The sequence below is a fragment of the Eucalyptus grandis genome, chromosome 2, assembly GCF_016545825.1.
Source record: "Eucalyptus grandis isolate ANBG69807.140 chromosome 2, ASM1654582v1, whole genome shotgun sequence".
NCBI lineage: Eukaryota > Viridiplantae > Streptophyta > Magnoliopsida > Myrtales > Myrtaceae > Eucalyptus > Eucalyptus grandis.
In genome coordinates this window covers 43,981,669-43,996,049 of record NC_052613.1, presented here as the reverse complement: position 1 = coordinate 43,996,049, position 14,381 = coordinate 43,981,669, and the positions used below count along the sequence as shown (strand labels likewise).

The following is a 14,381-nucleotide window of genomic DNA, read 5'->3' as shown; positions in this document are numbered from 1 at the left end:
TGGTGCTCCCATGGACAATTTTCATTTTATTATTTATTATGCTTTGTTCTATTTTTTATTTTCTTTTTTCTATTCTTTTTTATTATTTTTTACTGTTAACGGTCGAGGGGCCCACTAGCTACTTGCCGAGACCCTCACTAGTTTTTAATAGTAAAAAAAGAAAAAAAAATTGTCATTACCAACGTCGGCCACGCCACGTAGGACAATGGACATTCACATAAGCAACTTTCATTTAAAATTGGTCTAAATGATTACATTGACAAATCGTTAAAATGTTCAAGATTAAATTATCGTAATTGAAAAGTTTTAGACTAAATTGGCTGCCAAAATGAGTTGAAGATTTATTTATGGGTGGAGTCACACCCAATATACATGGACTAGATGTTGGAATTTGGATGCAATGGTGGAGATGGAATAGTTAGAAAGGTTTGGTGATGCCATAGTAAAATATAGACTATTCATTGGGTCATGAATCATATATGACTCAAGAAAAATTTGAAGTAGTTCCTTTATTAGCTTGCCATTGTTTATATATCATGTAGCTTTTAACTATATTACAACAATATCGTCACCCCCATAGCAAGAACAGGACTTTAGCACAACTCAACTATAATCTCTAAGCATGACAGACAAAGTGGGCGAAGATCATGAAGAGGCAATTTTGTCCCTCATACCAAACCAAAGGAAGCGAGAGACGCTAATGTAAACTACAAACTAACTTTATTGACACAAAACAGAACCCGGAAGAAGAGAAAAGAGAGGATGAGTTCATGCCCTAAAGAGTTTAGCTATGCTGAAAGCAGCGGCAGATGCAACCGCGCCGATTAGAGCGGTTTGGAAAGCACTCTTGAAGGGTTGATTCCCGGTGAAGTAGCCCTTGATGAACCCAAAGACGAGCAAGGCGAGTATGGTCACTACAACCGACGCGATCAGGGCATGTTGCGCAATCGGTAGGATCACGTACGGCGACAACGGCACCATCCCGCCCACGGCATATGAAAGCGCTATCGTGATCGCACTCCACAGGGCTCTCAGCGGGTCCGGCTCCTCAAGCCCAAGCTCGAACCTGAATCAAGTTCACGACGTGTTGCCTCGTGATGTTAATTAGGATATCCAGGACGAGGTTTATAAATTCTTTAGATGAACTGACAAAATGAGATTACTTCATCATGAAATCTAGCCATTTTTGGGGATTCCTCCTCAAAGCATTCACTACGGGCTCGTACTCATGTGGCTCCACGCCGTACTGCGAGAGGATCTCTGCGATCTCAGCGGCCTCTGCAATTTGATGTTCGGAAGATTAGCTCAATCTATCATTCCTTTACCCAAAGAACTTACAGTAGAATCAAAGCAATAAAGATGAAAGCCGTGGGGGAGAGAGAAGGACCTATGTCAGGGACATTGACGATCTCTTCTTGCTCTCTCTTGAGCTCCCTCGCATAATGATCAGCTTCGCTCTTTGCCGCTAGATACCTGCGTGGGATATAATTATTTTCAGAGCTAGAATTAGTTGATGCAAGTGATGATATTTTTAAAAAAGAAATCTACATGGGTCATCCGCCAACTCATAAATTAAACACTTTGGTTTTATGTGAGCTAAATTTATCACCGCCATCTTGAAATTTATTTTAACACGAGTGTCAAGTGATATTCCGAATCAATTTTTTATGTACTAATTACTACATATCTTAATATTTCTTCCCGACGATATTCAAATATTAGCAAAGCAGAATGAAGGTTAAGGATTGGAAACTCTCTCCAGCGATGTCTTCACAAAGAAAGCCCACTATGAACGAACTCCTGAAATTGCGCCATAATGAACATATTTAGTATAATCATAATTACCCTCCAAGTCCCATAGAAATAGCGCCGGCCACAACTTCGGCAATCCCGGCGATGAGGATGATGCGTGACTTCACTTGAGCCCGGACAAGCCGGCAGCGAGTGCGAAAGGGACGGTGAGGCCGTCGGAGACGCCAATGATGATGTCCCGGACAACCTCACTGGACATGAAGTGCTTCTCCTCATGGTCTCCCAGAAGCAGCCTCTGCTTCTCTAGGTCTACACGCCCACTTTCCGCCATTGACGGACCACTATAAAGCTATATTAATATAGAAAAAGAATAGAGAGAATGTAGACTTCAGAGAGAAAGCTGAACTCTTTTTGGGCAATGGGATGAAGCTGCTGATGGTTTTGGGGCCGTATTTATAGGAAAAGAACGTGGTTTTATGAAGAAAATGACAAAATAGACAGAGTCACGCCTTTTGATAAATTTATTCATATAAACCCTTCAATCATCGAAGACGCATAATGCGAAAAGTACAGACAATTCATGATGAGCAACTAGTTAGCGTTGGCACCACCAAGCGTGGCAGCCCAGTGCTAAAAGGAATCGCAATGTCTTCGTGAGGTGACACGTTCAAATCATGCCCTAAGAAGATCTTTTGCCAAATTGTGTGTTGAGTATTTGCTGCCTCGTGAACAGAGAGAGTTCCTGACCTTTTGACACTTTGATGAGGTTGCAATGGTGAGATTCACGTAACTGCAATGGAATGAATGACCATAACCCAAATATTCGTAGTGAGTATGAAATTCTTATAATAATGCTCAAAGGAAATAATTGTACTAATCGTGTCGTTTTACTTTATTTACTAATAATAAAAAGACTACTTAGCATTAGTTGACAGAAGGATGGAGAGTTTTCGAGGTTTTTCGTTACATGGCCTAAAGCGAAAAGAAAGTTTAGTTGTATGTTTTGGAATATCTTCCCAAGTCCTTTTGACCTATGAAAGTAGTTGTGCAAATGCTAATTGTTTGATGAAGAAATTTGGAAGATCATTCAGGAAATGCAATGCATTTCCAATGTCATTTCCAATGTTCTTTAAAGGTCTATTTCTCAAGGCTACTAGAGATCAGCATTGGACATTTCAGTATTTGCAGAATGCTAGAGCCCAAAATTGTGGAAAAAATTTAATTGAATTTTGCCCTCACCAACTTTTTGTATGCCTTTTTTACCTCTGAATATTGACATCGTTCATCACTCTCCCACTGTTCATCATCTGTCCCTTTGAACCAAAGGGCACTAGCCTCTAAATTCCAGTCATCGAGGGATGACTGCTAAGGGACGGTCGCCGAGAGTGTCTTTAAGGTTCAGCAGTCGACAATCGCAAGTTGATCAGCTCAAATTTGGGGTCGATGCGAGATCTGAAGAATCAAGGTCGCTGAGGCTTGCCAGATCTAGAAGGTCAAGGCAAGATGTGGAAAATTGAGGACCGTCAAGGGTCGTCGACAATAGCCGAGGCTCGCTGACGGTCGCCAAGAGTTTGTGTCTCAAGTGTTGCGCTTCGGCTTGCCGTTGTTCCCAAATCCTACCTGTTGCTGTTCTTGGATTTGGCACCTCAGCTTGCCCATCGCATGAGGCGGCGCGACTCTAGGGTCGCCTCGCCTAGAGTTGCGTGGGGGCAAGGGCGATACCTATTGCTTTGTCCATTGTTGCTTTGTCTTCTTTGTTTGCTTCGCCTCTAGTCCTGATATGGCTTGCTTGAGATCATGTGACATTGGTGAGGGCGGCAGCTACTGCTTTGTCAGAGCTAAGGCACACTGTTCGTGCCTTAGTGTCTTTCGCCTTAGTGGGGCTGAGGGTTTGCAATTTTTGTTTGTTTTGATTTTTTTTTTTAATAAATTCTTTTGTGCAAATTATGTTTACCAAACATGATTTGCATTTTATAAACTCCCCTTTGTATTTATACAAAGATTTTGAGCAAATGCTCTTCTAAACGCTCCATAAGACCCACTCATAGCTCATCAAAGAAGTCCACCGTTATTTTCCTTTTATGATAAAAAGGTACATCGAGATAAGCAATCGCCATTATGAGTTTGTGTTCGACCAAGGCTATTAAAAGGAGTTAATCTTCACAAATGACCTTTAGATTTGAACACGCGTACAAGCGAAAGCTAAAGCAATTAGTGACTATTCATAAGCAAATTTATAATCAGTACGTGAAAATTGAATTTTATTGATTAAGCATGGAATACGTATTTATTGAAATTAGTGGTAGGTATGATTTACCTTTCCTTGATATTCCTTTACAGCGATGCGTTATCAGCTTTAATGGGCATTGAATTGCTAAAAAAATTAATTAACCATAAAAAAAGCCTAAATTAACAATTTTGAATGTGAACGGGTTTGTCCGGTCGCACATTAAGAAAGTTTTCTGTGGGGATTCCATGATGAAGAAAAACGAGTAGGGTAGGTGCGGGGTCGATGGCGATGAGTGCACATTGTCTTCTTCCACATTCGGCCGCCGTGGATTGGCGATTCTCTTCTTTTTGAAAAAGCTATCTTCACTCACTTTGGCCGCTGGCTCAAGTTCGTCGTTTCCTACGACTTGTCTCCCGGGAAAGCTTTAGTGGGCGTGTGTCTGACACACACCTTCCCATCCAAAGGTATTTTGTTGTGCTAAGTAGGTATGGTCGATTTTAGGTAAGTCCGTTCCCATCCTCAAATTTGAAATCAGATTGGGTAGGATCAATTTTCAGTTTGTAAAACCGAGGACCAACCCAACCGGTCCGATTCTGGAGTCTATCTCGACTTTTTCTTCTTCTAGTTCCTATGAGTGAGAAGTTTCCAACATTAAAAGAAAAAAATAATAATTCACTAATTTGTCAAAGGCTAGTTGTTGGGAAAATTGTCCAAAAAGTTATAAACCTATTGCAGTTTTGTCAATTCAGTTCTAAACCTTTTTAACTTTGGCTGAAAAATGCTAACGTGGATGTCGGCGGTGCCACATGATAGGACTGCCGCCACTAATGTGAACAATTTTTAATAATATTTTACTAATTTTTAATATTTTCTGAATGTTTTTATTTTTTATTTTCTGTTTTTCCTTTTTTTTGGCCTTTTCGGTGGCCGGCCACCGGAAAAGGCCAAGGAAAAAGCCAAAAGAAAAAAAAAAAAAAAGAAGGAAAAAACAGAAAATAAAAAATTCAAAAAAATCAAAAAATATAAAAATATATATTATTAAAAATTATCCATGTTAGCATCGGCACTCCTACGTGGCACCACGTGTCCACGCCGCATTTTCTGACCAAAATTGACCGGATGAACTGAATCGGCAAGAAATGAAAAGGTTTAGGATTCAATTGATAAAATTAAAAAGTTTAGGACTGAATTGGCAAAATCCGCAATAAGTTTAAAACTTTTTGGATAATTTTCCCACTAGTTGTTAGCCATCAACCACAAGTAATGGCTAACGAGGGCTAGCCTCGCTTGGAGAGGATTGCCCTTACCCGATTTGGCAAGGTTTGCCTCGCCCCTACCCAGGCAAGCGAGGCCGATCATCACTAACCACTAATGAAAAGAAAAGGAAAAAAAAAAAGAAAGGAAAAAAATCAGATTTTTTTTTTAAATTCAAAAATTGTCCACGCTAATGCCGATCTTACCATGTAAGTCAATCAGTGCTCATATCTATGAATTCCAATCAAATTTAGCTAGAATGACTAAATTCATAAATAATCAAAAAATTTAAAACTAAATTGATATGTTTAAAAAGTTCATGATTGGATAAGTAAACGTGGGCTTAAGGGTTTTGAGGACAACTATCCCGAATGTGAACGGCATCTTCACCACTTGCCTTGTCCTGCCAAAGTATGGAGATAACATAATGTTATATTTCCCTTTCAGGTTGAAAAAGATCTGCAAAGCTTAGGGTTTTAGCATTGCTTTCGTCGGCTCCCCTAGGTCGGATTCTCAATGATCGGTTTCACGTGTCACTTTCGGGCGTGTGTCAAACACAGGCCCTCATCCACAATAAAATAAAATAAAAATTGCTATTTTTCCATGATGCTAACGCCATTTTGTAGGTCCAAATTCAATGTATCAAGTTGCATATGCAAGCCACCTTTAGGCTTTTTAGGTAGGTCCACGATATACATTTACCAGCCTAGTCAAGCGGATAAGATTCCGATCAAAGTCTCGGATGATTCATTCGGATATAAAAACATTCCTCTTCAAATGTTAAGTCGTTTACGAAGTCCATAACATATATCAAGCATTGCATGAATCCAACAAGATGCAAATTTAAAATCTGAAAATTTCATCTAAATACAAAATTTTTGCATCAAATGATAGAAATATGACCGATTTCACGTGTTCTTTCTAATCTCTTCGTTTGAATGATTTCGATATAGTCTTTCTTTTTTCTTTTTTCATGTATAATTTTACGCATCCAAAGTAAAAAGGAGAAAGCATTGAAAATTAGTCTAAATCAAATGGGTTCACAAACGTGTATTGATCCGAGGAAAAGTCCTTGATTGGGCTCGCAAAGTCGATGATATGCATAAAAATACAAAGTGAATCGAAATTAGCATCGTTTTGTATTCTCATTTCCATGAAATTAGAATGAAATTTTATTCAACTTCTGAAATGTCATGTTATATTAATAATTTGATAAGTGAGATTTTCTGATAAGTAAGTGAAATGAAGAAATTACAAAAATTTACAAATAAAGAATAAAAAATACAGAACGTATTCAAAGGATCAATCAGAGCCAAATTATATTGATTCTATCGTATCATATTGTATCATATGGAATCGTCACGTGAATCCATCGGTGCTTAAAGTCTAGGGACTTTCGCACGAGGCAAGGCCGCGGGGAAATTATGAACTGGAAAACCTGTCTGTACTTTTGTCTTTTGGGACCTTTGGTCCGAATAAGTACTCCATGAGATAATCCTTTTGCTTATAAATTAATGATTGGGTCCATTTCATCCGACCATAATGATTGACCCATGTGTCGGCCACACGCACCCGCATTGATTAAAGAGAGACGTACAGCGAAAAAAGAGACTGCTATTTGCTGGGAAACTCGTAAAGTATTGGACCGCATGCGGCGTGCGATTCGTCCTTTTTCCAGACCAGATGCCTTCACTGGAAAGCTACAGGAATCGAGCATGCCTGATCCCCTTTTCTTGTTTCTTAGTCGCTCCGCGTGAATTTAAAACAACATTTTTTCTTCATTATTGTACATTTATGTTTTCCCTCAAGAATTCGGGAGTTTTGAATTTTTATTTAACGTGAAAATGCCTAAAATAATTCAAGCACAAGACATATTTATTTCAGGTAATGACGTTCTTATTCAGGTTATGTGCATCGAGAGAACATTGCATAGGCATATTATTGACAATTACCTTCCGAATTTTAAAGAGCGAATATGAATTTCATGGATAGTCATCTTTACAAATTGAAGGTAAAAGAAGAAGATCTCTCTTTCCCACGCTTGGTTGGAACTGAAATTTCTTCTTTGATTTTGTCCCATCAAATTAAATAACTGGGATAGCAGTCCCTCCATATCTAGATAGCCCCTTTTGGTGGTTCCTGCCTTTCTGATAATGTATATGCCTACAGCAAATCTGAGAAAGTGCCATTTTCTTTAATGTTACACAGAGCGTCTTCTCTTCAAGTTCAAGTGAGAATCGCATCAATGAAAGAAGTGGGTATACAGGCAAATAGGGGGGAGTGGGAAACTCACCCATTTATTTCCACGTCAATCCATCCTCACATTCACGATTGCTCTGGCATCTTACCTCGGAAACGAATGTTGCGGAGCAGACAGATCACATCAAACCAACTCTGAACAGTATTACTTAAAAAAAATCGAGCACTTCAAAGGCATCCATAGGCCCTAAGTTTATCTGTATTATCGAGGGAAGAAATAACAAAAAAAAAAAAAAAAAAATCGCCGTACCCCATGGCAATGGATATGCGTCCAGGAAGTTCATTCATCAACTTGTGGCCTAATTATGCACGTTCGGACGAATGTAGAATTATTCTTTCTCATCTCCACCCACGGGATAAGACAATTACTGAAGTCTGTACATGACGTGATTTGGTGTCCCATCTGGTGGCTACAGCTGTCATCATGCATTTCAAGACATTTCACATCCAATCCAATCTATGCAATTTTCGTTTCACTGAGGAGATATTCACATAGAAGAACCAAAAACTTTTACATAAAGGTGTCACAGAAGGTGATGAGGCTACTGAAACTAAACAGTAAACACCGTGAAGATTGGGTGAAAGATATACCAATGCCTCCTATAGCTCAAATACACTGTGACCCCTTCATCTGGGAAAAGTACAATAATGTGTCCTCAGGGTCACAGTCCAAACGAATTCAACATGACCTGTTCAGGATAAGAATCCCAACCCCTAAAAGCATAACGGCCAAAATTTTATAGCACAATAAGATGGGAACAAAGCAAGTTACAATGATCAGCTTTTTCCATGCCACAGTGAAGTGAGAGTGATGTACAGAGAAGGGCACCTGTGCCTTGCATCTGCTCTCCAAGTAAATGGTAGAAACAAGGGATATTTATAATTTCGCACATCATTCTGCTAAAATTGCTCCAAATGTGCAGACCGAAGTTCTTAATCCAAGGAGAAGGCTCCATTGCAGTACCTGGTTTATATACAAACAGATGGCTAAGGACACAGATTTTTAAGTTAACTTTTTCTTCAGTCATCTGAAAAATTGTCAAAAGAGCCAAGATAAAGAGTAAACTCAGATGGGAACAAGTAAAATTACGTTAGAATCAGGAAACCAACAAACGAGATGTCATAAGAAGTTCCCACTTTTTGAGAACATCAATGGAAAAAATGCCCATACAAGAAGTTCAGTTGCATTAGGAGATTTAATTCTGACCAAAAAAAGAAATTAGGAGATTTAATCCAATTTTTCAGAAATAGTTGGAGAACACCTAAAAGAGAATGAGATTAGCAAAAACTAGACGAAAAAGGGAAGAGTTTCTCCTTTTTGGCTTATGTAAAGCTATATTATTCTCATTAGAACTCCTCTGACAATTTTCAAGAAACCAGTCTTGGTATTATATGTCCACCAACATGAAGGCAAAGCACAATATCAAAGAAAGCATAGGAGACTACCTGTTGCTGAACTTCTGAACAGCATCAGAGGCATAAAGAAGGGTCTCATTGGCATTTTCAAGAACCATGTACAGTTCTTTTCCCCTTGTAACTTGAGAGATAACCCATGCATTGTTTCTAGCCCTAGTGCATATTTCGAGATCTTTCTCATGACCGTCATTATCCCATTTTGCCCTGCTTTTTTCAATGTCAACCTCTTCTCTGAGCTTACTCAAAGCAAGCAATGAATCCTGCAAATCTCAAACAATTCTAGCTTTGTGAATTGCAATTCAATTCTGAAGCATGCAACACATACATGTAAGAGGGGCCAGAATTCCAGCTTGCAAAATTGCCACTGGGAAAAAAAGGAACTTAACTTCATAATCCCCCCCATCCTCCTCTAAAAATTTAACAAAAAAGGGGAAAAAGAAAAGGCATATTCCTGCTGCTAAATGGGCACATGCAACATAAAGTAGATATGATAATAGTTAAGTAGCTACTTCCCTCCCAAAAAGATAAAAAGGAAAAACAAAAAGCTATTCATGCTAGCTAAATGGGCATGTGCCATATAACGCAGATGCGCTAATGGTTAAGGAGCTAATAGGACCTTCATGACTTAGCTAATTGAATTGCAATCCCACTAGGACGATTTTCTTACTTAGAATAGATTATTTTGCAGACTACCTTATCGTCACCAAAGCTCACACCAAGAACATAAATAGCGTAAGATCCAAAGGAACTTTAAAATTGTATTAGATCTGGTACCGTGGCAGAGGGTCCATAAATTGCTTACATAAAAAAAATTATTTAGTTCTTATGATGATCATAAGTAGTCCCACATGACAAAATTGGCTGTAAGAGAACACGTCAAGAATTAACTAACTGAACTGCAATCTCTTGATGGTGCAGACTCCAGTCTTTGTTCACCAAAGTTACATACGCAAATTGCTTATGATCCAAAGGAAGTTTAAAGTTGGATTAAATATGGTACTGTGGAAGAGACATCGTGATATGGTTACTTAGAACAAGAACATGGACCTTGCATCATTATATATAGCTCACCAAGCACTCTGTATACTGATGATCTATTGATGCAACTACCTGAGTCATGCCCTTTATAGGGAACTAGGGCTCCAGATGATAGTCTAAGTAGTCCAGGAAGAGATTATATTTGTTATCAGCAAGGCAAGCCTCTAAAGGTAAAGTTATCTTCAACAAATTGACCATACATAAAAATAAACAGTTACAGCAATTGACCTTTGTCAATGTAGCAACTTTGCCTGGCGGTGAAGCCCTGGATAAGTTTCTGTCACCATCTACAAGCAAATAACGGTAACCACTGACATGGTACGCATTCTCACCACCCCATCCTTTTGAGAGCTTTTCTTCAACTTTCAACATCTTCAATGACGCCTGACAATTCCGGAAAAAATTTAATTTAGTATACAGATGGTGAGTAGGAAGTCAAATATGGTACATAGATGAAAGTAAGAAGCTTTCTTAAGCCTTTGATAGGCGGACTAGCAGCATTAAGGAAAATCACTAAATGTAAATGCTTTAGATTCTCATCGATCCTTTTCTGGTGGCCTCTCCTTCTCAGTGAAGAAACTGGAGAATAATCATACAAAGAAGTCATCCACGAATCAACTGACATATCAGAGTCAGCACCAATAAGAAAGGCATGAATTCTCTAATTCCCAAAGGAATGGTCTTTGAGACCAACATGAAGATTCAAGATGATTTTTGTCATTTTCAGCATTTTCCTCCCACTCTATTAAAATTTACCTAGAGCTCAGAATTCTAGAATATGACGGAATGCAATTGCAAACACAACCTACAGCACCCATGGAAAGTAACATCAATAAAAGATACGCATATCAAATTATGCTCCAGTGCTCAATAAATTGAAAGAGCAAAAAGTCCTGACGCTGAGAATTCTCTAAGGAGTAAAAGACAGATAATTCAAGTACTTTTCCTGCAACTTATATCTAATCCTTGCTGAAAGATTCCAAATCAGCCACCACAAGTTCAAAAAGTCAAATCACATTCAATAATAACACAAAGGGCATTTAAGTAAGGTGACCATGCCATTTGCAGAGAATGATTCGTGAAGAAAGTACAAAACCAAATAAGTCGGTAAGAACATCATGGTTTCTTTACAGTGTCCAGCTTTGTCTATCATGGAAGAATATGAATATGATGGTGTATGGGAAAGCATACACAAGTGCAACGAGATTACACAGTCCAATGCAGCATGTCAGTGTATACAATCATTATACCTCTTGATAGCAACATTAACTCAACACAAACTAGGAGGACTTATGGGGCTCTGAACTTCAAAGTTTCAATAGCAGAAAGTCAGAATCACAGATATGTTAGATGCTTAGTTTACAAAGCATGAACAGAAAAGGACTCAGTAGTACTAGAATTCGATACTCATAATTTAAACACCTAAATATAGAGTGGCGCCTACACAAGAATGATGGGCAATTGACAATAATTAATTAGTACATAAGACAGCGCTAGAAAGTGTCCATCCATGAACAAGGATGAGCCACCGAAATATGAAAAAGTGAAATAATGTTAATGTCAGTAATTACCACTAATTTGATAGATTAGCTATGCCATCCTAAAAGCTTATCAAAATACAAGTTAACCTTAAAATGCTACCTACCCATTATTTATATAAAAGATATAAAAGTATAGCGGTATAAGAACAACAGCTAAAACAGACATCAGTGGAGGACTAACATGTTCAAGAACTAGCTGCTTCACTGCCAAAATGCCTTGTTCCCCATTAATAACAGAGGACACAGGAATCAGAAGGATAAAGGTAAGGCTCTTGTGTTGATAAGCACAGAGATACATTTTCTCTTCAGTCTGCTGGAGCCAAATTGATGGGGTGACAGAAACTAAGCTCGCAGGCTCAGCTTGCCAGATATCTGTGATAAGAAAACCATCCCTTCCTTTGGACCACCTGTCATGCTGCAGAGGTCTCACGGCATGACTGTGATCATCACCTGCGGAGGTACCACGTGAACCATGGAAAGGTTCTGAAAGAGAAGTTGCGCTTCCCATAGTAGGCCCTGTCACGGCAGTGGATGCAGCACTTCCCTTACGTAGATAGGACCAGGAACTTAACCCCGCAGAGAGAGCACGAGGGGTCAATCTTAGAACAGCATATGTAAATAGATTGATGGTGTCATCCTGAGAAAAAGGAGAATGATGAGAGATAGGTTAAGATAGAAATTTACTGTAAACCATCTCGTCAAATTTAAGACAAAAAAGCTGCAAAAAAAATATATATATATGGATTATGGAAAAACAGAAAATTGACATGAACTTTACAACTAAAACATACTGGAGAAAGTGTCGTAGAAACTAGAAGGTCCTGAAACAAGAGCAACGAGTGGCTTGACTGGCTTCCAGTGCACGATTCTACAACCCTGACAAGTGACTGACAAAACAGTAGTATAATTATTTGATAGAATCCACCATCGGAAATGTATGCATAGCAAAAATTGCAAAAATAACCAAGCATTACAGGAGCTGCCCAATTTTTCAGTGCATTGAGAAGGCCCTATAATTCCCAACAGTGCATCATGATTGGAAATGAGAAAGTATTGGCACACCATATCAATAAGAATCATGTCAAACTGGCATCTACATTCCCCAGAGAACCATGCAATGAGAAAATCATACAAAACCTACCTGAACTTCTATTGCAGCCTCACGTCCTACAGTTAGCATCTGTACAGTCGCACGCTCCTTCAAAGAATCACGGAATGATGGTAATTGGAGTTTCTTCGAAGAGAGAAAATCTGCCTCAAAGAGAAAATTTTACGTGTGAGGTGCCAGAAACAGCAGCTTCAGCACAAGTGGAGTAGCAGAAATCCAAAGGTGACCATTTGATAGAGCAAACTTCGCATTACCCCAGCAGCAGTAATCCAATGGAGACCGCTTTTCAAATGCTGACAATTAGTGACTTACGATGAAATACTTTGAACTAATTATAGATAAAACGATGCCAAGAAAGAATTGCACATTAAATTAAGAATGTTAGTACAGTCAAAATACTTCACAAGAACTCACCACTAAGATAATCCATGATGAATATGTACAACTGAGATCTGACCGATCCTGCAGCTGGTTCCTTCTCAAGCAATGATCTTATAGACCCGTGGAACATCAAGAAAAGAGAGTGGACTTCCTTTAGGACCTTTCTCAATCCTTCAACTCTCCAAATCGCTTCCGCTTCCTTGTTTTTCTCAACAATCTTACGAAATACGAAGAAAAAGTATATAATTAAGGGAAAAGAAAGAAGACATCGAAGCTTTCAAATACTGGAGCATAAGAGAGATTGAACAGAGAACGCACCACGACCATCCAAATATCTGGTTCCGCCTCGAAGAACACATGAGAGTGCCTCTCCGCTTCGATGACCTCGCAAGCAGCCTCTGGAGAAAAAATCCTTGACCCCACCAAGAACAAACACAAGACAAGCTCACTCCACTAAACCGACAGATCCAAGAAACAGACGAAATGAACGAACTTTCAACGACCAGAAAAGCACTCAGCAACTGAAATGACAAAGTCGGCGCTCGTATACTTCTAACGTCGGCTTATGCCAGAATTCAAAGGATCCGTCGCCAACCTGGTGAAGGTAATGAGGCCCTCGCTGAGGCCAATGACGGAGAGCTGAGTGGAGAAGGGCAGATCGGCCGGGTAAAAGAACAGGATCTTGTCCAGCTCCTGCCCCTCGTTTTGCCCTCTCCGCAGGTCGAAGATGCACAGCTGCATGCCCTCGCTGTTGCTCGCGACCGACGACAAGCCCATTACCGCGTCGAATTCAAGCCCTAGACACGATTATCCCCCGATCATCGAACACGGAATTAGCCGGAGCAAACAAGAAACCGGAGAAAACAAACAACGAACCCCGAGTCAAAAAGAGTTCGAAATCCGGACCGCGACGACGCACCGATCGATCGCGATCATCCCCCCCAGGGAACGATCAGCGCGAGGTCGAACCCGCAGATTCCCTCGCACGAGCGGCGATTCGACCTAGAAATCTCGTCTTCCGAGGCGACGGAGGGTGCGGAGCTCAGTGCCCCCCGAACAGCGCCGCGTCGTCGTCGTGGTTTCTTGCGTTTGAATGGCAGGTAGCGTTCGAGCCGAGCAGCGGAATCGGCTAGTGTGGAATCGCGAGAGGAAAGAGAACGCGCGACAGCTTTGGCAACTTCGGGGCGAGTCCTTATCGGCGAACGATTTTTTTTTTTTTTTTTTGGCTTGGGGATGAAGATGAACGCGAGGATGGGACGAGAGTATCATCAGTTCAGATGGAACTCCAATTAACAGAAAAAATAGCGGCGACAAGTTTAATGCAGAAAAAGGCGATTTTAAATTAGACTTTTTCCAATCTGCATCATGCGGTGTGAATATCATTATTTCATTAAATGGATCC

General features: G+C 39.8%; 1 protein-coding gene and 1 pseudogene across 3 annotated transcripts; both read right to left on the bottom strand.

Annotated features, from left to right (window-relative positions):
* Positions 1-484: 484 nt before the first annotated feature.
* On the bottom strand, positions 485-2,162 carry LOC120290910 (annotated as a pseudogene).
* Positions 2,163-7,924: 5,762 nt separating this feature from the next.
* On the bottom strand, positions 7,925-14,177 carry LOC104433053 (vacuolar fusion protein CCZ1 homolog B). Of its 3 annotated transcripts, none has more exons than XM_010045679.3 (11): positions 13,856-14,177; positions 13,575-13,776; positions 13,298-13,391; positions 13,013-13,196; positions 12,853-12,891; positions 12,632-12,741; positions 12,282-12,377; positions 11,672-12,127; positions 10,178-10,333; positions 8,942-9,171; positions 7,925-8,459 (listed from the first exon to the last, which is right to left on the bottom strand). In XM_010045679.3, the coding sequence occupies exons 2-11, from the start codon at positions 13,754-13,756 to the stop codon at positions 8,429-8,431; spliced, it is 1,578 nt and encodes a 525-aa protein (XP_010043981.2). In that variant the 5' UTR covers positions 13,757-13,776; positions 13,856-14,177; the 3' UTR covers positions 7,925-8,428. The 3 variants fall into 3 exon arrangements, with proteins under 3 accessions (XP_010043981.2, XP_010043982.2, XP_010043984.2); XM_010045680.3 differs by having other exon boundaries at positions 13,899-14,177; XM_010045682.3 differs by lacking the exon at positions 12,853-12,891 and having other exon boundaries at positions 13,899-14,175.
* Positions 14,178-14,381: the final 204 nt, after the last annotated feature.

Coding starts and splice junctions, on each gene's coding strand:
- LOC104433053 (XM_010045679.3), bottom strand. CDS start 13,756: ATGGGCTTGTCGTCGGTCGCGAGCAACAGCGAGGGCATGCAGCTGTGC. Junction 12,128..12,281: donor TTTCTACGACACTTTCTCCA/GTATGTTTTAGT, acceptor CCTTTTTCTCAG/GATGACACCATCAATCTATT. Junction 8,460..8,941: donor GTTCAGAAGTTCAGCAACAG/GTAGTCTCCTAT, acceptor TATATAAACCAG/GTACTGCAATGGAGCCTTCT.